The 21,474-nt window shown below is 39.8% G+C and overlaps 1 protein-coding gene across 7 annotated transcripts in view; it reads left to right on the forward strand.

Moving 5' to 3' along the window:
• Positions 1 to 21,474, forward strand: part of CTTNBP2 (cortactin binding protein 2) — a 442,954-nt gene that overhangs the window by 393,718 nt on the left and 27,762 nt on the right. For all 7 annotated transcript variants that reach the window (XR_002340261.1, XR_002340262.1, XM_021078653.1 and 4 more), the window contains 5 exons: positions 150 to 425; positions 3,136 to 3,231; positions 4,600 to 4,679; positions 20,741 to 20,827; positions 20,906 to 21,005. Coding sequence is in view for 5 of the 7 variants with exons in the window: in XM_021078653.1 (XP_020934312.1) it covers positions 150 to 425; positions 3,136 to 3,231; positions 4,600 to 4,679; positions 20,741 to 20,827; positions 20,906 to 21,005 (639 nt within the window). In the remaining 2 variants the exon portion in view is untranslated. The remainder of the gene's footprint in view (positions 1 to 149; positions 426 to 3,135; positions 3,232 to 4,599; positions 4,680 to 20,740; positions 20,828 to 20,905; positions 21,006 to 21,474) is intronic.

The raw sequence follows: 21,474 nt of genomic DNA on the forward strand, positions 1-21,474 counted from the left end.
GAAGAATATTTAATTGATGATATTTAAAGAAATAGGATAGTTGCCCTTGGCTTTATTTTTAAAATGTTTATATCGTTTATGTAAGATTTTTGCTGTTTTTTTTTTCTGTCAGGATTTTTTTTAATCTAATTCTTTTATTCTTCCAACAGATGCTCTTAAAATACCCTTAAGGATTTCAGTGGGTGAGATTCAACCAAGCAACTATGGTTCTGATGACTTTGAATGTGAAAACACAATATGCGCTTTAAATATTCGCAAACAGACAACATGGGATGATTTTTCAAAAGCAGTGAGTCAAGCTCTGACAAATCATTTCCAAGCAATATCCTCTGATGGATGGTGGAGTCTGGAAGACGTGACGTTTCATAGCACCACTGACTCCAGCATTGGCCTCGGTGCAAGCAGTGTGCGATCCATCACGTTAGGTATCAGCAGGGAAGGGAAAGTTAAATTTCTGGGCTTATTTATGTTTATGGGCTCCATAACCTGATACTTAGATCGTTGATTAAATACATTCAAAGCTTACTTACGGCGGCTGCTGGTGCTGACCAACTGGAATATTTGTAATGCAGCCGTTACATAATGTTGCCTGTTAGTATAAAAATGCTTTTATGCCTCAAATAATACCCCGAGAGTAAAGAACATGAAAGCCCTTGATGAGGCCTTGTGATTGCACTTGCTGTTTTGATAAATGCAAGAAACTAACCACATTGCAGCTGCTTGCTAATGCACAAGCCCTGAACACAGCTCCAAGTTTGTACTTGGGCTGTGCCAGAGATGTGGTAGTGCATTAACATCTCGCTTTGGGGAGTTCCTGCTGTGGTGCAGCAGGTTAAGGATCTGGTGTTGTCTCTACAGTGGTGCAGGTCTCAGCCTGGTGCAGTGGGTTAAGGATTCAGTGTTGCCTCAGCTGCAGTGTAGGTCACAGCTGCAGCTCGACTGGATTCCTTGCTGGGGAACTTCCTTGTGCTGTGAGTGTGGCCGAAAAAGAAGAAGAAAAAAAATCTTACCTTTGGATGGGAATCCTAATGAAGTCTAGAGTTAAAAGAAGCACTTAAATGAAGACAGAGAATTGCTTTCTGGTGGGCATACAAGTGTGCTTTAAGTGTTAGCTGTCCCTGGCTAGTTTCTCTCCTCTTGAACTAAGAGAACTGACATCTATGGGGAGTCTCCTGTGATGTCAGAACGAAGCTGGGAGCTTTCTTTGGATACAGAGCTCAGTGAGTCCTTACAGCAGACTCCTTTTACAGATAACTGGTTACAAAATGACTTGCCTGAGGTCACACAGCTCAGGAGAAAAGTGGTCAGCATTCCAATCCCAGTCTGTTAGGAAGGTCTGTGTATTTTCAACAGCACCGTGTTGCAAAAGAACGGTCAAGATTGAAGGAAGGGCAGGTGTCTTAATCTGTTCATGCATAAATGCTAAATACTTCCATAACATATTACCACTAATTTTAAAAGCAAATTATTCACGGCAATTTTATGGGTTGTGGTCATGATCTTAAAAGAATTGTAATTATTATGGAAGCATTATGATAGAATTAAATAAGTACATTAAGAAAATAAGTCTTAAATGATTCTCAGGAACATGTCTGCCCACAAAATGCAGTGTTAATTAAGATGTGCTTCGGCCTAGGGGACTGATAGTCAGCACAGCCCTGTTTTGAAGGAGGTGGGCTTCCCCCATCAGCCCTCATCCAGCTAATCTGAAAACTGGTGAAGGCAAATGGGATCCACCGCCATCAGACTGGTTTACTTCTGTGAGCAGTGGGAGCTAAGGCCTGACGGTTCCAGGTGTTCATTCAGACAGTCCCAGAAGCATGAGGCAGCCAAGGAATATTTCAGATCTAAAAATCATTGAGTTTTGTGGGTAAAGGCTTTAGTTTAGGACCTGGGCTGTGGCCACTTGATGACTGGTAATGACAGGCATACCTCAGGGACATGGCGGGTTCCGTTCCAGACCCCCTCAGTCAGGGGAATATCCCAAGAAAGCAGATCATGTGAATTTTTTGGCCTCTCAGTGCATATAAAAGTTACTTACAATATAATACCATCTATTAAAAGTGTACAGGAGCATTTTATCTAAAAAAATATGTATATACATACTTATATTAAAAAAAAGCTTTTTGCTAAAAAATAAAATGCTAGCCGTTACCTGAGCCTTCAGCAAGTGTAATCTTTTTAAAATAGTAACATCAAACATGACTGATCACAGATCACCATACAAATATAATGATACAATGTTTGAAATATTGTTAAGAACTACCAAAATGTGACTCGGATGCAAAGTGAGCAAATACCATTGGAAAAATGGTGTTGATCAACTTGCTTGAGGTAGGGTCAAGAACCTTCAATTTATAAGTAAGACAGTTATCTGTGATTTGCAATAAAGCAAAGCACGATAGAGGAGGTACACTTACATAGCATTGTTATTATATATGTATGAGTAACTTTATTGATGCCCTTGGTTCCTTGAATCCACTCTAGGTTAACAGATGAGCAGTGAGTTACAGGCAGGGTATGCACGTGCATGGGGGCATGCTGAAAATAAGTACTTAAGGAGAAGAGGTGGAAACAAGTACTTATTACTAACCGCTCCCTAGAGTGGACACTCATGAAGTGGACCGTGTTTTTAGCAAGAGTGAGCAGAGGGCCCACTGTGAAAAGGTTTGCTTTACTCTGAGCCCCTGAAGTTACCTAGTTCTACCGGAATTCAAAAATTTGTTGGAAAGGGAGGCGGGGGCCAGATCATAAAGGACCTGTTTTCTCATGCAGAGTGCTTGGGCTTTGTGAATCAGGCACCAGAAGAACCGTGGAAAGTTGTGATCTGCTTCATTCTTAAAAACTTCACCCTGTACATATTTGGTTGTATTGTCACTCTCCAGGTTTCTTCCGCTGCCCCTTAAGCACAGCTTTGGAGAAGGCTGTAGTTGGAAGGCCTCCTCTTGACCATCCACAAAGATTGCACTAGGCAGCTCACCCCATGTGGGGCCCGTTCCATAGTCTGCCTGTGTCTCTGACAGTCTGAGCTCTGGAGTCCTGAGGGGTCTCCCACAGGAGCTTGTGCCTTGACCCTTACAAGAAGAATTACTTGAAAGCTTCTCTTGACACTTCATTCTATTTTTTTTGAACTAGGAAATGTGCCGTGGTCAGCAGGTCAGAGCTTCACCCAGTCCCCATGGGACTTTCTGAGAACAAATAAAGCAGAGCAGATCACTGTGCTTTTGTCAGGTAAGGGTCTTCTAGACTCAGGCGATACCAAGAGTTCACATCATGCGTGTTCCACAGCATCAGCTCTGAATTCGTGAGATTTTGTCCTATGTCCTCGGACCACACCTGTGTGACTCCCACTGCTGGAGGGCTTTTGCAGTGTTTGATTGAAGAAAGATCAAAAGCCATGTGTTTGACACCCATCGTGAGTCTATCCTGATTATTGATCACTGCGATTCGGATTGCCTTCCTCATTAGGAACAAATTGATGTGCTGATGAGAGAATGACAGACACCCTGTTAAGAGAAATGTCTTTTATCGTGTCGAGTCCATTGTCTGACCAATGTGACTGTTGTACAAGCTGACCTTCAGGGGGCCTTAACTCTGTGCTAGGTCCTCTTGCCTACAGCGCATTACAAGTATAAATTCTTATAAACCTTACAACAGCCCACTTCAGATATGTATTGCTGTTTCTCCTTATTTTATGTACAAGGAAATTGGGGCTCAGAGAGATTGATTTTCTTGTCTAAGCACGTACAGCTAGTGAATAATGTAGCAGTTCTCAATTTCTCAGCCTTTAACTCAGAAAGGCTGGTGATTGCATCAAGTATTTCCCAGATTTGGGGATGGAAGCTCAGTTTCAGGAGTTTCTTTCATGGCTCAGCTGTTAACGAACCTGACTAGGATCCATGAGGATGTCGGTTCAGTCCCTGGCTTTGCTCAGTGGGTTAAGGATTTGACGTTGCTGTGAGCTATGCAGATGCAGCTCAGATCCCAAGTGTCTGTGGCTATGGTGTAGGCCAGCAGCAGTAGAATTTTTATTGTTGTTCCTTAGATTAAAAAAAAAAAAAAAAAAAAAAAAGTGAGGCTATTCCAGATAATTCTTTCAGGCTCACACACCATATTGAGAGAATGGCACAGAACACTAAAGAGGGGCAGGGGCTGGGGCAGAGTTTAGGAATGGGCCTGGACATGAATGCTGGCTAATGCTAGAATTTGCTGAGGGTTGAGATTATCTCCAATAACATTTGCTTACAACTAAGGAAATATTGAGTCCAGCAGTCAGAACAAATACCAGCTTACAGGGTTGGAGCCTGGATCTGAGGGCCCTGTTGTGATTGACAGGAGATGGGTGAGCTCCCCGGAGGAAGGAAGGGGCAATTGGGGAGTTCTTGGGAGGCCAGCAGCAGGGACTTGTTTCTCATCCAGTACACAGTGTTCCAGTGTTTTCAGGATGGTAAAAACAGACTGGTGCCTCTTGGCCAAATGTCGGGCTCTGCCTACATAGGTCTGAAAACTGTAACTTTTGTGATAGGCTCTGTTTGTCTTGATCATGTATATTTAACAAGGAAGAGCCACTTTGTCCTTCTCTGTGTTTCCTTCTCATAGGTCCTCAAGAAGGCTGCCTCAGTAGTGTGACCTATGCATCCATGATCCCTCTTCAGATGCTGCAGAACTACCTCAGGCTGGTAGGTGGGACGGTCGCTGCCAAGGGGAGTCTTACACTCCCGCCCTGGCACTGCATTTTTTGGTTGCCCATTTTTATGTTGAGAACATTGTGGACCCCTAATCCCCTTTTCCTCTGACCTCATGACCTTCCCTAACAGACTCCTCCTGGAAAACTGCTTGTTCCTTTATTCTGGATTCCTGTCACAGTCATGGGGTGGCCTTTGCCTGGACCCAGGGACATCTGTGACTGCAAAGTGTTATTTGGGCAGGAAGCGGTTGTCTTCTCCTAACAAGGACTTAACGTCAGATAACTGATCATCAGTATGGAAGAGCATGACAGTAGATATCAAGGTGCCTGGCTGTGAACTTGTATAATGTAAAATTGAGTAAATATGCTAGCATTACTTAGCACATCGCTTTGTCCACTTCAGCAGACACAATGCTAGCTTAACCAGAATGGAAGTTTATTTTTGTCAGATGCAGAAGTCCCAGCAAATGAGAGAGGCTTGGGGAGGAGGAAGGGACAGGGTGAGCACCTTCACTCTGGTGCTGCCATCCCCCGGGGTGCTGGGGGGAGGGTGGGCCCAGAGAGTCAGCACTCCTGCTGCCAGGTTCCGGCCTGAGGGAGGAGAGCCTGGAGGGCAAGCCCCTTCCTTTCAGAGGATCTACACACCCATTCCTGCCCACATCCCAGAGACCAGAATTTAGACTCATGTCCACGCCTAGCTGGGCAACCATGCACTCAGCTAAAACTACGTATTTCTGTTTTTAAAAGGAAGGAGACTATGATTGTCAAGGGAGAGTAGAAAATTCTAGATGCAAAATGGATTCATTTAATGGTTTGCATTTGTCTAGGACTTATTCCCTGCCAGGGAGTATGGGGTACATAACACCACCCATTTAGTACATGAGGCACCCGAAGCAGAGAGGTAAGACAACACGCTCAAGGCCACAGAGCCAGTGAGCAGTAAAGCCAGCATCGTGCAAGTCTCTGACATGTGTGTGTCTCTGTGTGTGATATGTGTCTAAAACTAATTTTGAAGGTGTAAACCATTAAGTAAACCATCATTTTGCCTTGATTTGGAAAGCGTTTGGAAAAAAGGATGGGTTTGATTCTGACCTTTTGCAAAAGTTGTTCCCATCAACTGTGAATTGATGTCTTTGTTCCTGATGTAAAGAAGTTTTCAAAATCATTCCATTGATTTCGCTAAAGTCACTATTGGGATTGACCTTTGTAAAAGCAGCCACAGTAGCACAAAAACATTCAAAGGCTTTACGGTTTAGGAAAGATGGTGCCTTCTAAATCAGATACTTTCTCTGTCTCTCTTGTCATATCCTCCTCTTTCCATGAAGCATTAGAGTAAGCCGGAGGTTGCTTAGAAATGGGAGGGAGAGCTGTCTTATTCCTTTGCTTCAGTGAAGGTTGATAGTGTATGACCAACTGGTTTTTAGGAATGTGAGCCTGGGCTCTCAGTTTTCACTTAACCTGTTTAGATGATAAATGGACTAGAAAGGTGGTGCAGCTGATTATAACTGCAGATTAGCCTTGACTGAGTAGGTCTGTCAAATAAAATATCTGCCAGTCACATTACATATAGAATAGTCCAAGTGCATTTATGTGTGTGCCCCCTAAGGCAGAGGACAGAGTTAACTCCCGATGACGATGACCAGTGAATCGGAGGCTAAATTAACACAGCTGTTAGTTCTGTTCTCAATTTAATGAGTATACGCAAAGTACTTTTTTAAATCCAGCAATTAACCCTTGGGTGAAGATAATAAAAACTTAGCACTTAATCATTATTAGCAAATCATTTAAAAATGTAAAGTGACTCGGGCAAAAATAGCACATAACTGTGACGGTTTCTTCTTCCATACCAGATTATATACCCCTTATGGACCTTGACCACATGTTATGCATTTTTTATGTCCTGTTCAGTTATTTAATTTAGCTGTTTGACAACTGTTTATTGAAAGTCTCCTAAATGCAGGCATTGTTTAGAAACTTAGGATATAGCTCATGGACCTTACATTCTAGTGGGGGAAGATCGATAAAAAACCAAATGAATAACATCGTCTGTAATATGTTAGCCAGTACTAATTATAAGTATAAAGAGAAATAAAGCAGATAAGGAGGTAAGGAGCTAAAGGAAGGGGTAGCAGAAAGAGCCTTTGAATGGAGTTAAGAAAGACCTATCTATACTGACACGTAAACAAACAATTAGATGAAGTGAAGCCTTTGGAGGGTGTTTAAAGCAGGGGGAATAGCCACACAAGTGTCGAGACTGGTAATGATGTCTGAGAGATGATCGGAAGCCAGATCTTGCAGGACCAAGACTGAGGCTTTGAATTTTATCCCAGTTGTGATAGGAAATCACTGCTAAGAGGAATTGTACGCAATGCCACAGTAATTATAGGCACACTGATGTGTCTGAATTGTTGAAAATCTGTACAATTGATATGCCAACCTTGTAATATACCTCATTTTATTGCACTTCCCTTTACCACACTTTGTAGATACTCTTTTTTTTTTTTTTATTTTAAACAAATTGAAGGTTTGTTAGCAATCCTATGTAGGGTAAATCTTTTGGTGCCATTTCTCCACTAGCATTTGCTCACGTTACATCTCTGTTTTATATTTTGGTAGTTCTTCCAATATTTTAAATCTTTTATTATTATTACTATTATTATTATTGTTATTTTAAATAATGATTTCTATTTTTTCCATTATAGCTGGTTTACAGTGTTCTTTCAATTTTCTGCTGTACAGCAAGGTGACCCAGTCACACATACATGTATACATTCGATTCTCTCACATTGTCATTCTCCATCATGTGACTAGATACAGTTCCCAGTGCTATACAGCAGGATCTCATTTCTTATAAATTCCAAAGGCAATAGTTGGCATCTATTAACCCCAAATCCCCAGTCCATCCCACTCCCTCCTCCTCCCCCTTGGCAACCACAAGTCTGTTCTCCATGACCATGATTTTCTTGTCTGCAGAAAGGTTCATTTGTGCTGTGTATTAGATTCCAGATATGTGCTATCATATGGTATTTGTCTTTCTCTTTCTGACTGACTTCACTTAGTAGAAGAGTCTCTAGTTCCATCCGTGTTGCTGCACATGGCACTATTTCGTTTTTTTTATGGCTGAGTAGTAGTCCATTGGGTGTATATACCACATCTTCCTGATTCATTCATCTGTCAGCAGACATTTAGGTTGTTTCTATGTCTTGGCTATTGTGAATAGTGCTGCAATGAACATATGGGTGCATGTGTCTTTTTCAAGGAAACTTTTGTCCGGATATATGCCCAAGAGCGGGATTGCTGGGTCATATGGTAGATCTATACATGGTTTTCTAAGGTACCTCCATACTGTTTTCCAGAGTGGTTGTACCAATTATATTTGCCAAGGTGACTGGTGATTTTTGATATTACTACTATCACTTACTGAGGCTCAGATGACAGTTAGCATTTTTTAGTACTAAAATATTTTTAAATTAAGATGTGCACTTTTTAAAACAATGTTATCGCACACTTAATAGGCCACAGTATAGTGTAAATATAAGCATAATGTTTGTATGCACTGAAAACCAAATAGTGGCTCACTTTGTTACAGTGGTCTGGAACCAGACCCCCCACAATATCTCTGAGATATGCCTGTGCATGTCAGGCTCTGTTTTAAGTAAATAGACTGTCTCATTTAATCATTCTATGAGGTAGCGACATATACCAATTATTCCCATTTTACAGGTGAATAAACCAAGACCCAGAGTAATTTGTGCAAGATCCTCAGCAAGAAACTGGTAGAATCTAAAGAATTGAACCTAGACTGTCTTCCATTCTCATGCATGTTATCAGAGTTTATGCTAGTTTTAAGCTATTGGTTAAGACAGAATTGCAGCAGTTAGTTTGTACTGTATATAAATGTGCTGTATAAAATGCATGTATTAAATCCTTTATGCAGAAAACCAGAGTGAAAGCTTTAAATCAGGCTTTTAATTTATTTATTTTTTCAAATGTTGTTCATTTAAGTCTTTTCCTTAAATAGTTAAATAGGTAGTTTCCTTAAACAAAGATGGGATTTTAAGGCTCCATCTTTGAGTTAATAAAGAGACATTTTAACTTAATTGAATTTGTTTTGTTTTGCATTTTTTGAGGCTTTATCATTTTTTATTAAAATATAGTTGATTTACAGTGTTGTGCCAATTTCTACTGTATAGCAAAGTGACCCAGTCATGTCATGTAAACTATATATATATATACACACATGTATGTAAATACACACACACACACACACACACACGCATACATTATTTTCTTTAATATTGTCTTCCATCGTGGTCTATCCCGGAAGATTGGATGTAATTCACTGTGATATACACTATTTATCCATTCTAAATGTAATAGTTTGCATCTACTAATCCCAAAATAGCAGTCGATCCCACTCACATCCCCCTCCCTCTTGTCAACCACAAGTCTGTTCTCCATGTCTGTGAGACCATTTCTGTTGTGTAGATTGGTTCATTTGTTCCATATTTTAGATTCCATGCATAACTTATACCATATGGTATTTGTCCTTCTCTTTCTGACTTACTTCACATAGGATGAAAATCTCTAGTTGCATCTGTGTTGCTGCATATGGCATTATTTCATTCTTTTTTATGGCTGAGTAGTAGTCCATTGTATATATTTAACATATCTTATTATCCATTCCTCTGTCACTGGACATTTAGGTTGTTTCCATGTCTTGGCTATTGTAAACAGTGCTGCTGTCAACATAGGGGTGCATGTATCTTTTTGAATTATAATTTTGTCAGGATATATATCCAGGAATGGGCTTGCAGAATCATATGGTAATTCTGATTTTAGTCTTCTAGGAAACTTCAATAATATTTTCCATAGTGATTGTACCAGTTTACATTCCCACCAATAGTATAAGAAGGTTCCCTCTTCTCCCCACATTGTCCAGCATTTGTTATTTGTGGAGTTATTAATGATGGCCATTCTGACCAGTGTGAGGTGGTACCTCATTTTAGTTTTGACTCACATTTCTCTAATAGTGATGTTGAGCATCTTTTCATGTGCCTACTGGCCATCTCTATGTCTTTATTGGAGAAATGTCTATTAAGGTCTTCTTCCCATGTTTTAGTTGGGCTGTTTAGTTTTTTGTTACTGAGTTTTATGAGTTGTTTGTATATTTTGGAGATTAAGCCCTTGTCAGTTACATCCTTTGCAGTGATTTTTCTCCCATTCTGTAGGTTGTCTTTCAATTTTTTTCAGTGGTTCCCTTTGCTGTGCAAAAACAGGTTTGATTAGGTCTTATGTGTCTATTTTTGTTTTTATTTCTATTGCTAAGGCAATAGAAATAAAAAAATATTTTGCCAGGAACACGCATATTTTGCCTGTGTTCTCCTTTAGGAGTTTTATGGTGTCCTGTTTTATGTTTAAGTCTTTAAGCGATTTTGAGTTTATTTTTGTGCATTGTGTGAGGGTGTGTTCTAATTTCATTGATTTACATGTGGCTGTCCGATTTTCCCAACATCGCTTGCTCAAGAGACTATCTTTTTCCCATTTTATATTCTTGTCTACTTTGTCAAAGATTAATTAACCATAGGTGTCTGGGTTTATTTCTCAGTTCTCTGTTCTGTTCCAAGACAGTACCACATTGTCATGATTATTGTAGCTTTGTAATATTGTCTGAAGTCTGGGAGAGTTTTGCCTCCTGCATTGTTTTTTATTGCTTCAGGATTGCGTCAGCAATTCTGGGTCTTTTGTGGTTCCATATAAATTTTTGGATTATTCTAGTTCTGTGAAAAATGTCATGGGTAATTTCATAGATATTGCATTAAATCTGAAGTTTGCTTTGGGTAGTATGGGCATTTTAACAATATTATTTCTTCCAATCCAGAGGCATAAACTACCTTTCATTTTTTTTTTTTTCCTTTTATGTTTTTGATGAATGTCTTAGAGTTCTCAGCATGTTAAATGTTTCACCTCATTGGTCAGGCTTATTCTTAGGCTTTTTTGGGGGGTACTATTTAAATAAAAAGATATTGTTTTTTTGTTTTTTGGTTTTTTGCATTTTTTACTGATATCTCTTTGTTAGTGTACACAAATGTAACTGATTTCTAAATGTTCATCTTGTATACTTCTACTTTGCTGAATTTGTTTATCATGTGGGGTAGTTTTTGGGTGGAGTCCTTAGCATTTTCTATATATAGTGTCATGTCATCTGCATAAGAGACACTTGTTCCAATTTGGATACCTTTACTTCTTGCTCTTGTATGATAGTTGTGGCTAGGACTTCCAATACTATTTTGAATAAAAGTGGGAGTGGGCATCCTTATATTTTTCTATATTTTAGTCGGGAGGCTTTCAGCTTTTCTCCTTTGAGTGTTATATTGGCTGTGGGTTTGTCATAAATGGCTTTTATTATGTTTAGATATGTTCCCTCTGTAATTTGTAAAAGTTTTTATCATGAATGGATGTTGAATTTTTTCAAATGCTTTTTCTACATCTGTTGAGATGATGATGTGGTTTTTGACTTTTCTTTTGTTAATGGAGTGTATGATGTTGATTGATTTTCATATGTTAAACCACCCTCGTGAACTTGGAATGAATCCCACTTGGTTGTGGCACAAGGTCTTTGTTATATGTTGTTGGATTCAGTTGACTATCATTGTATTCCCATCAATTTCTCCTTTTATGTCTCTTAGTATTTACTGTATGTATTTGAGCGCTCCTATATTAGGGGTATGTATGTTGACAAGTATGATATTCTCTTCTTGAATTGATCCTTTTATCATTAAATAATGTTCTTTGTCTTTATGGCCTTTGTTTTAAGGTCTATTTTGTCTGATATGCATATTATGACTCCTGCTTTCTTATTTTTATTTACATGAAATATCTTTTCTAACCTCTGACTTTCGATCTATGTGTGTCTTTTGTCCTAAGGTGGTCTTTTGTAGTCAGCATATTGTAGGCTGTTTTTTATCCAGTCTGCCTTTCTGTGTCTTTTGATTGGAGCTTAGCTTTGACATTTAAGGAACTATTGATAAGTATGTATTTATTGCCATTCTAAACCTGGTTTTCCTATTGATTGTGTGTTTCTCCTTTGTTCCTTTCTTTTTCTTTTTGTGGTTTGATGATTTCCTTTTATTCATTTTTCTTTTCCTGTTATGGCCACGCCTGTGACATATGAAAGTTCCCAGGCTAGGGGTTGAATCAGAGCTGCAGCTGCAGGCCTGTGCCACAGCCACAGCAACACTAGATCCGAACCACTTCTGCGACCTATGCCACTGCTGGTGGCAATGCCATATCCTCAACCCACTCAGCAAGGCCAGGGATTGAACTGTCATCCTCATGGAATCTAGTCAGATTCTTAACCAACTGAGCCACAGTAGGAACTCCTCCTTTAATTTTATGCATGTGTCCTTTTTGGTTTTTGTGAATCTATTGTTTTTGGTTTGTTGTTATCCTGTTTTTCAGGTATAAATCTGAAATCTACCTTCCTAAATCTACCTCTTTAGACTGATAGTCATATATATAGGCTTAAACGCATTTTCTTATTTTCCTTCCCCACATTTTATGATTCCGATGTCCTTTTTATACATCTTTATGTTTATCCTTTTGCTGTTTCTTGTGTTATCATTGCTTTCACAAATAGTTACGTTTTTTGTTTGTTTGTTTTTTAATCTGTATGCTGGCTTGTTTAAATGATTACTTTCCAATTGTGATTTCCTCCATCGTATATCTTCTTTCCTTTGGAAACCTTTCAGTAATTCTTTTAGGATGGGTTTAGTATTGTATTCTTTTAGTTTTTGCTTGTCTAAGAAGTTATTTATTTCTCCTTCTATTTTATTTTTTTCTCCTTCTATTTTAAATGATAATTCTGCTGAGTAGCATATTCTAGGTTATGAAATTTTCCCTTTCAGACCTTTGAATATATCTTGCCACTCTCTTCTAGCCTGTAGCATTTCTGTGGCAAAATTGGCTGATAGCCTTATAGGGGTTCCCTTGTCATTTGTCTCTTTTTCTTTTGCTGCCTTTATAATCCTCTCATTTAACTTTTGCCATTTTTATTTATAATATGTCTTGGTTTATAAGGTCTCTTTGGGTTAATCTTATTTGAGACCCTCTTTGCTTCCTATATCTGGATATCTGTTTCCTTCTTTAGATTTGAGAAATTTTCAGCCATAATTTCTTCAAATACATTTTCAATTCTCTTTTTGCTTTCTTTTCCTTCTTGAATACCTATTATGTAGAGATTGGCCCCCTTTATATTATCCTATAGATGTCTTATATGCTTGCTTTCTTTTTTTTTTTTTTTTTCATTTGGCTTTCTGTCTGCTTTAATGTTTGGGTGATTTCCATTATTCTATCTTCTAAGTCATTTGTTCGTTCCTCTGCATTATTCATTCTGTCTGTAGCTCAGCTTTCCTCTCGACAAGTGGAAATTTGTCTTGGCTCCTCCTTATAGTTTCTAGTTCCTTTTTACAGTATTCTGCTTTATTGTCAATAGCCATTCTTAACTTGTTCAGTATTTTCATTACCTCCTTTTTGAACTGAGAGTCTGTTAGACTAAAGAGATCTGTTTCACTGTTTGCTCCTTCAGGAGAATTCTCCTGTTCTTATAACTGGGAATGGTTCCTGTGCTTCTTTTTTTTTTTTTTTTTTTTTTTGTCTTTTTGTTGTTGTTGTTGTTGTTATTTCTTGGGCCGCTCCCACAGAATATGGAGGTTCCCAGGCTAGGGGTTGAATCGGAGCTGTAGCCACCGGCCTACGCCAGAGCCACAGCAACGCAGGATCCGAGCCACGTCTGCAACCTACACCACAGCTCACGGCAACGCCAGATCGTTAACCCACTGAGCAAGGGCAGGGACCGAACCCGCAACCTCATGGTTCCTAGTCGGATTTGTTAACCACTGCGCCACGGTGGGAACTCCTTTTTTTTTTTTTTGTCTTTTTGTTGTTGTTGTTGTTGCTACCTGTGCTTCTTTATTTTGCTTATATTTTTCTTATTTTGTGGGTTTAGGGGAAACAATTACCTATTTTAGTCTTAGAGGGCTTTTTACATACAGATAGGTCCCTGCGTAGCTTGTGCGGGTGTACTATTTTTTTGGCTGAGGACTGCTTTTGGTTTGGATGTTTGCTGTCTTTTTCCTCAGTGTATGTAGGCCATTATCCCCCTGATAGGGGCTCTGCAGGTGCATAGCCTCCATGTGCTTCCAGGGAGGTGGGAGCAGTGGGCACCTGGTCGCCTGGCCCTTGGCAGTAGTGGCAACTAATGGGGAGGTGAGGGTGGTGCCCAGTCACTGTCACCTCAGCAGTGGCAATGGCAGGCCGCATGTTCCCAGGGAAGTGAGGGTGACAGGTGGCACCCAGTTGCAGGGCCCTCTGAATTGGTGTCAGTCCCTGGGGTGGTAGGGGCAGCAGGCAGTGGTGGGCCATGCCTACTTCTGGAGCCTGAGGTGACTCGAGCAGCTTGCACCTGCACCTGTAGCCCTGCATGCACAGTGAATGAAGTTCCTTTGGCAGTCCCACCCATCTTCTTTTGCATTCCCCACCATGGCGCCTTGCTTCTCCCGCACTCCCTTGGCTATGGCACACCTCTCCCTAGCCCCCATCAGGCTGTTTCTATGTAGCCACCTCTAGCCCTCTCCCTGGGACTGACCTCCAAAGCCTAAGGCTCAGGCTGGGGCACACCGGGCGGTGATACTGATTGTGCAGCTCTCTCTGCTTTGCCCTCCTCAGACTGGCTGTTGCGCTTTTCTCCAAGGCCTCAAGGATCTTCCTCCATGCCAGCTGATCTCTCCACCAGTCAGGGGGCCTCCCAGTGTGCAGATTCCTTTCTTCTTTCACAGCTCCTTCCCAGGAGTGCTGGTCCCATCCTGATTCTCTTTTCTCTCTCCTGCTCTCTGTTTTTCCTCTTTCCATCCTACACAGTTAGGTGGAGGTTTTCTTGCCCTTTTTTAAGTCTGAGGTCTTCTGACAGTGTTCAGTAGACGTTTTGTGAGAATATTCTACATGTAGATTTTTTTTTCTTTGATGTGTTTGTGGAAGACAGTGACCTCATTGTCCTACTGCTTGGCCATCTCGATTTTAGCCTTAACTTCATTGAGTTTGATAATAATTTACATAATAGTTGAACTTTGTCCTTAACTCAGACTTTTTTCTTAGCTAGTGTGCAGCTTGTATTAGCTTATTCATAACCCTGTATTTTAGTAATTCAGTGACTTATTATAATAGATCACTTTAATCTGAACCCTATTTTTATTTTAATGGTCATACCTGTGACATATGGACGTTCTTGGGCCAGGGATTGAATCTGAGCCACAGCTGTGAACTACACCTGTGGCAACACCAAATCCTTTAACCCACTGTGCTAGGTTGGGGATCAAATCTGTACCTCCACAGTGATCCGAGCCACTGCAGTCAGATTCTTAACCTATTGCATGACAGCAGAAACTCTCTGAGCCCTTTTTTTAAATATTGGACTCTGAATCCCCAGGGATCTAACTCTTGAGAATTATGTCATCTCTCCACCTAGTATGTGCCATACTGATCACCAAGAATCATCACTGGGGGATTCTACTTATTTTTCATACATTCCCCAAATAAATTCTCTATGTTCTCTTAAAAAATAACATAAGAGTTCCCATCATGGCTGGGTGGTAACAAACCTGACTGGTATCCTGGGATATGGGTTCGATCTCTGGCCTCGCTCAGTAGGTTAAGGATCTGACATTGCCTTGAGCTGTGGTGTAGGCCGCAGATGCAGCTCAGATCTGGCATTGCTGTGGTTGTGGCGTAGGCTGGCAGCTACAGCTATGATTCATCCCCTAGCCTGGGAACTTCCATATGCTCTGGGTAAAGCCCTAAAAAGACAAGAATAAATATTTGATTTTTAAAAATAATGTTGTAAATGTTGGTTACATATCTAAGAGGGCGCACAAAGTTCAGCAACCCCTTTAGCTGGGTTTAGCCAGATCTTTTTCAGGGCATAGAGGGATAGCTGGGTAAGGTCCTAGTGGAAGGAGGAAGCCAGTTCCCTGGTATGAGAAAGAGGTGGTTCCAACACCAGTGGATCCTTTGGTTTCCAAGGCTATACTGGAAGAAGATTCTGGCTTGCAGGACAAGTGTCTTCCCAGAGGATGTCTGGGGTAGGAAGAGTTCATGAGTGCTAGAGGCTAGGTGATGGGGGAAAATTATATCCAAAAGTTATAACTTAGAGTTGTACTTTTTAAATAGCCATAATACCCAAGTTATTATTTCTGTGTTAATAAGTGAGGGCTTTATTGTTCTTTAAAGTTAGTCATCAAGTTTGATCTTGTCTTTCTTAGTTTAAATGAGCTAATTTTTAAAAGCATGCAGTATGTATGTCTCTCTTTGTGTGAACTCTGATTTCTCTTGAATTACATTATTCTCTTATACCTGTCCTGTAAAGAGATACCTCAGCAAATGGCAAAACCCCTAAGACGCACAATTCCGGTTTTATGTCCCTCTGATGCTAAATGTCACAGATTGTTTGGGGGGATTTCACGTGAATAAGTTGTCAATAACTGTATCATTTGTGGCTCTAAAGTCATATATAAGTTAGTTCTTTGAAATTGACTGTCAGAAGAGGATGGAATGAAAGTCCTAGATATAAAGCATGACACTTTATGCTATAACTATCCCAATTTTGTTAGCTTGGTAAAGACTTTTTCTTTTTAACTCCTTTTTGAGTTCAGCATCTCAGCACAATTTGACCTAAAACTGCCTCAGGATAGTGGATGCTTTTCCTCAGACTCTGACACGTGAAACTCCAAACAAAAGTTAAAGTTTATTGCTCTAAAATAATGCTACAGGTCTGAAAACACATTACAGGTGCCACATTGACCATACTGGAGACTACAGCTCCTTTTGTAAACTGCATTCTGCAGAAAAACACTGGTGGTAAGAAAAAGGTGGGGTGGGGGAGGGGGAATGGATGGGCCTTTGTTGAGGTCATTTTTCCATTTAATCCAGAATTCATTTGCCTCACAAAGCCCTGATTGACATGTGATAAGAGCTTCCTGAATAGGCTGTGAAGACACAAGAATAAAAGGGATTGGTACCAATTGTGATAACAAGCCCAGTGTCCCTTTACTAATAAGCAAAAATGTCACAGTGTAAGCATGCATGTAGAAGATAATTCTCATGACTACAATTCACCTTTTAGAAGTTGAGTTTGATTTTGTTTTTTAAAAACAGATCTTCTTTCAACACAATTAAAATATTTATCTCCCTTGCTTCCCCCAAATCTGTCTGCCTTCCTGTCTTATCTGTTCTTCTACCTACCTGTCTGTCTGTCTGTCTGTAGAGCCCTCTGCTGGAAGCATGGAGCGTATTTGTATTTATTAAAACTTAGGTCTTGCCATTTGGAGAAATAATAATGCTAGAACAGATAAATGTTTTCTTGACATAGCCTTGCAAGTTTACACCAGTCTCAATAGAGCAAGAGGTTTGCATAATTATTTTTTGTCCTTGTTTGACTCTTAAATGGTAACACAACTATGATGAGGTAGAACAAAACACCGCCAACGAAAAATTGCTAATACCTGAAATGAGGAGAAACCTACTAATAGGATGCCTGCATTAGAGTGTATGAATGATCTGGGAGGCTTAATTTACTTACTGAATTCACTTATTTATGTTTTATGGTATTCCAGGAAGGATATTAGACTGTATGAACAAAAATCTACTGCTAGTGAATGACCTTTCAACGAAAATTTATATGGACTGTTTCCTGTTTTTCTAAAAGCCTACAGTCTGAGAATAAATGAGGTGTTGAAATTGAAGACAGCTTATCTATGAATTTGGGTCTCTTGCTGTTATAGGATTTCAAAATCAATCTTAAGAAAATGTAGGCAGTTTGACAGTGTGGCTATAATGAATAGAGCACTCTTGTTTTTAAAAATGAGACAAGATTAAATAGCAATGCTAGCTGAAAAGCCCAGGGGTAGAATATTTAGTAAATCTTGAAAATCTGTATCCTGTTTCACTGATGTAAAACAGTCCATTCCTTGTGAGAGAATTTCTACCCAATCAGTCATGGTAGTTTGGGATTAATTTGGAGAAATCAAGACTTCTGGTTTAAAATTATACCTGGCTAGCAGTACCCAACACACAATTTCCCACTAAAGTACTTTGGAAAAGTGACAGAGAAAAACAGAACTGAGGTCTTCCTTTGGAAAGAAGGTAGAAAAAGTTGTCATTACCTTTTAGGGACAAGAGAGTGTTGGGTTCAGTAATTTGAGGCCTCTCTGAGATTAAGTAGGAAAACGCTTTTATCTTCCTCTTACATTTTCAAAACAAGATTAATACCAGTTAGAAAAGTGGGTATATACCCTTTACTGTCTTCTGCTTTCTATAGCACTGTGATGTTTTCCTCCACCCACTGTCAGTACAAGGTGCTTCCACATCATTCAAAGAGGAAAGCTCCTAAAAATACCTGAGCAGGAAGTCGGGGGCTTTAGTGAGTCGGTACTGCATCTGGGAAGTGTGTCACATAAGCACTCTCACTGGGACGGTACAGGAGCATCCTGTTTCCCGGGGCTGCAGTTCATCTCATGTATTTGTCCACCAAGGCAGACAGCAGGAGTTCAGCCCACTGCAGCCAGTGCTGGATTCTGGAGTTGAAATTATAGACACGAGCCCAGCATCCATCCAGTGACTTAAGGCAGGAATTCAGCTGGAAAATCAGAAGACAGTGAGTAAAATCAATGATGGTCCGTACTTCCTGCTTTACTGCAGAATTCTTCCTGTGATTTCACAGTATATTTTCACAAGTTAACAGTATACCTATGGAAGAATACTGCAGAACAGAACAGAGTTATCATTCTCAGAAGAATACAGCTTAAAAATAAAGAACAAAGAAGTTTGGAAAAATGTATTCATTCTCTAGAGAATGTAAGGAGATGGATTGGCTATGAAAGCAGGGCAGGGTTGAAAGGAAATGTTGGAAAGGAGATGGTTAAGGCAAGGAACTATAAGAACAACCAAAAATGTGGTGATGTTATTAAAATCGTACTTATGATCGTAAATGGAACAGAAGTGAGATGGTGAATGAATATTCCATTCAGGATTGTGAAAGACTTAATGTGAGGAGTTTTCTCCCAGAAGGTAGACGAGAAGGATAGAGTGTCAGTAATGAAGAGATAAAGGGATAGCTGTCTTCACAGAGCACAGTAAGGAAGCTTAAGCATTATGGATGTTCCTTAGGATTAGAACTAGAGGAGGAGGAGAAATTAACAAAAACATAGTAGAAGAAAAATTTCCCAAGCCGAAAAATGTCTGTGCATTCAAAAGGATTTGCTATGTTCCATTTAAAATTGGAGGAAAGAAGCCATACCTAGATAAGTCTGGGCAACATTTTTTAGTGAACATGTATCATTTCTACTTCATCACATAGGTACAAATGAAATGTATTATTCTTTAATAAATCTTATTAAATAAAACTTACCCCTGAAGTCTTGTGTCTCCACAGCTTCACTGCCTAGAAGCAGAACCTTAACTGAACTTTCTAGGATATTGTCTCTCCCATGTCTCTGGGGAAGGCTCTGTCCCAGTCTTGGTCCTGGCCCACAGCTCTACTGTTGCCTGGCTCATGGACCCCCAGTACCGTGGAAAACAGCCCAGGCCAACCACTGCTGAGTTCATCTTGTAGCTTTAGGATGCTGATATTCCTTAGGCAGCTATAGTCACTGTCATGTTCGTTCCAGCCACACTGTTCTTCCAGTTGCTGCCCCACCCCCAGTGTAAATACAGCTATTCCCTTTTTGATTGAAGGCTTAGCAATGGTGGAATAGTATTTAACTCAGATAAAAATCACTGGTGGCTATCAGATAATTTGTCTTTCCCATCCTAAAACCAAGCCCCAAGTGCAACATCAAGGGGCTGCTTTAAGGACCACTTCCTTCCTTAGCTCATGGTCTGACACCCAGTGGCCAGGCCTGGTTTTCCTCCACTTTTCAGGAATTCCTCTAAGCACATCATGGTCTCCTTGGAGGCAAGACCTTTCCAAGAAGAAAGCTTCTCCTCAGCACATGGGCTGGGAGTGGGAGCTCAGCACTGGGATGATGGAGGTGGAAGCTGACTTGCTCCTCTGCATCTTGCTCCAAACATCACTGCCCGTGTCCTTCATAAAAGGTCATTGGCTTTCTGTCCCAGCACCCACTGTATCTCCACATGTTCTCAGGCAAGATATCCTTATACAGGAGTATGAAGAATTTTTAAAAACCCTACAGGCTTCCAGGCAGGAGATTTTCTTCTTTACAAAATAAAAGTGATCAACCAGCCTCTACCTAGATTTCTGGAATTCCAAGCATTCCCTCCAAAGAATGGAATCATATAATTGATCCGAGAATGTTATAGTCAGGAAGATTTCTTTCATGTAAAATGTTACCACAGAGATATGCTCTGGTATACAGTAGCTGTAAAAGGATCCCACTCTTGTATCCTTCTTAAAAACCAAATACACGTAACACATCAGCTATGCAAAGAAAAAAGCTGGAAGGAAACAGATTTACAGTGGTTGCTTCGGTGATCTCTATTCTGCTTCTTTATATTTCTTTGTATTTTCTAAAATTTCCTTTAAAACATTCATTGCTATTTTAACCTCTGAAAGGCAAAATAAGCATTGGGAAAATTCAAACAAAAGAGAATCTACAAGGGATAATAAAGAAAAAATTACGGAACTTCTGCATGGGACAAAATATGCAAGGAACTGCATTCCTGGCTAATATACTGCACCTCACTGTAGAAAATGAAGGGGAGGAGTATACTTTTTCATAAAATGCCATCTCTTTCTAGAAATATGTATATGCTATATAAAATATAAAGCACTGAGTAAATGTTACCTTTGCCAGTGTTTTACATTAAAATGAAAAATTTCACATTAAATGAAAGATTTCATATGCGCAGTGAATAGAGCTAATCCCTAAAATAACTTTACTCTTTTAAAAGCCTGAGGACAATCAGAAAGAACATCCCACACTTATGTACCACCTTTCTTCTCTTAGCATTCTTACCTGAGGTCTCCTCTTGATTTATCAATAGGTCGAGCAATATCATAATGTCATTTTCCACGGCCCAGAAGGAAGCTTGCAAGACTACATAGCACATCAGCTTGCACTCTGCATGAAGGTATATACGACTTGCACACCTACTTCTTTCTTTGAAAACATGAAAGTGTATGGGGCTAATCATTCTCTGTAATCACAGCACAGACAAATGGCTGCAGGATTCTCCTGTGAGATAGTGAGAGCCAAAGTGGATGCCGGTTTCTCCAAGGAACAGCTAGTAGATCTGTTCATCAGTAGCGGTAAGACATTTCAGCAAATTGTCTGAATTGTAATAACCAAAATGCATGCTCTTCAGTGGTGCCATTGCAAGGAAATAAAAATTGTTGCTCGAGGATGAATTTAAGTTGACTTTTCAGTTAATCCAGCAGCTATGGGATTAAAACTGGAAACCCAGATGAACACTTGCCAAAAATTATTTTCATGTACATATCATTGCATTTATTACATATCCTATGTTTTTCTTCCTTTTTTTCACCTTTTGTTTATAATTTTTAACAGATTTAGAGAGGGCCTAAGGTGTCCACATTTTGGGGACAGGAAAATTCCACCAAAATCTGAATGTTGCTGTAGTACTCAGGCCAGTTTTTGGCCAGAAACTAGTGAAAGTAGCTACAGAAAGCTGTTTTCTCTGATGATGATACTAATAATAGCTAACATTTTTTAAGCTTTTGCTCCGGTAAGCCCTGTTCTAAACACCCTGATTTATAA

This window comes from Sus scrofa, chromosome 18 (assembly GCF_000003025.6).
Source record: "Sus scrofa isolate TJ Tabasco breed Duroc chromosome 18, Sscrofa11.1, whole genome shotgun sequence".
Taxonomy (NCBI): domain Eukaryota; kingdom Metazoa; phylum Chordata; class Mammalia; order Artiodactyla; family Suidae; genus Sus; species Sus scrofa.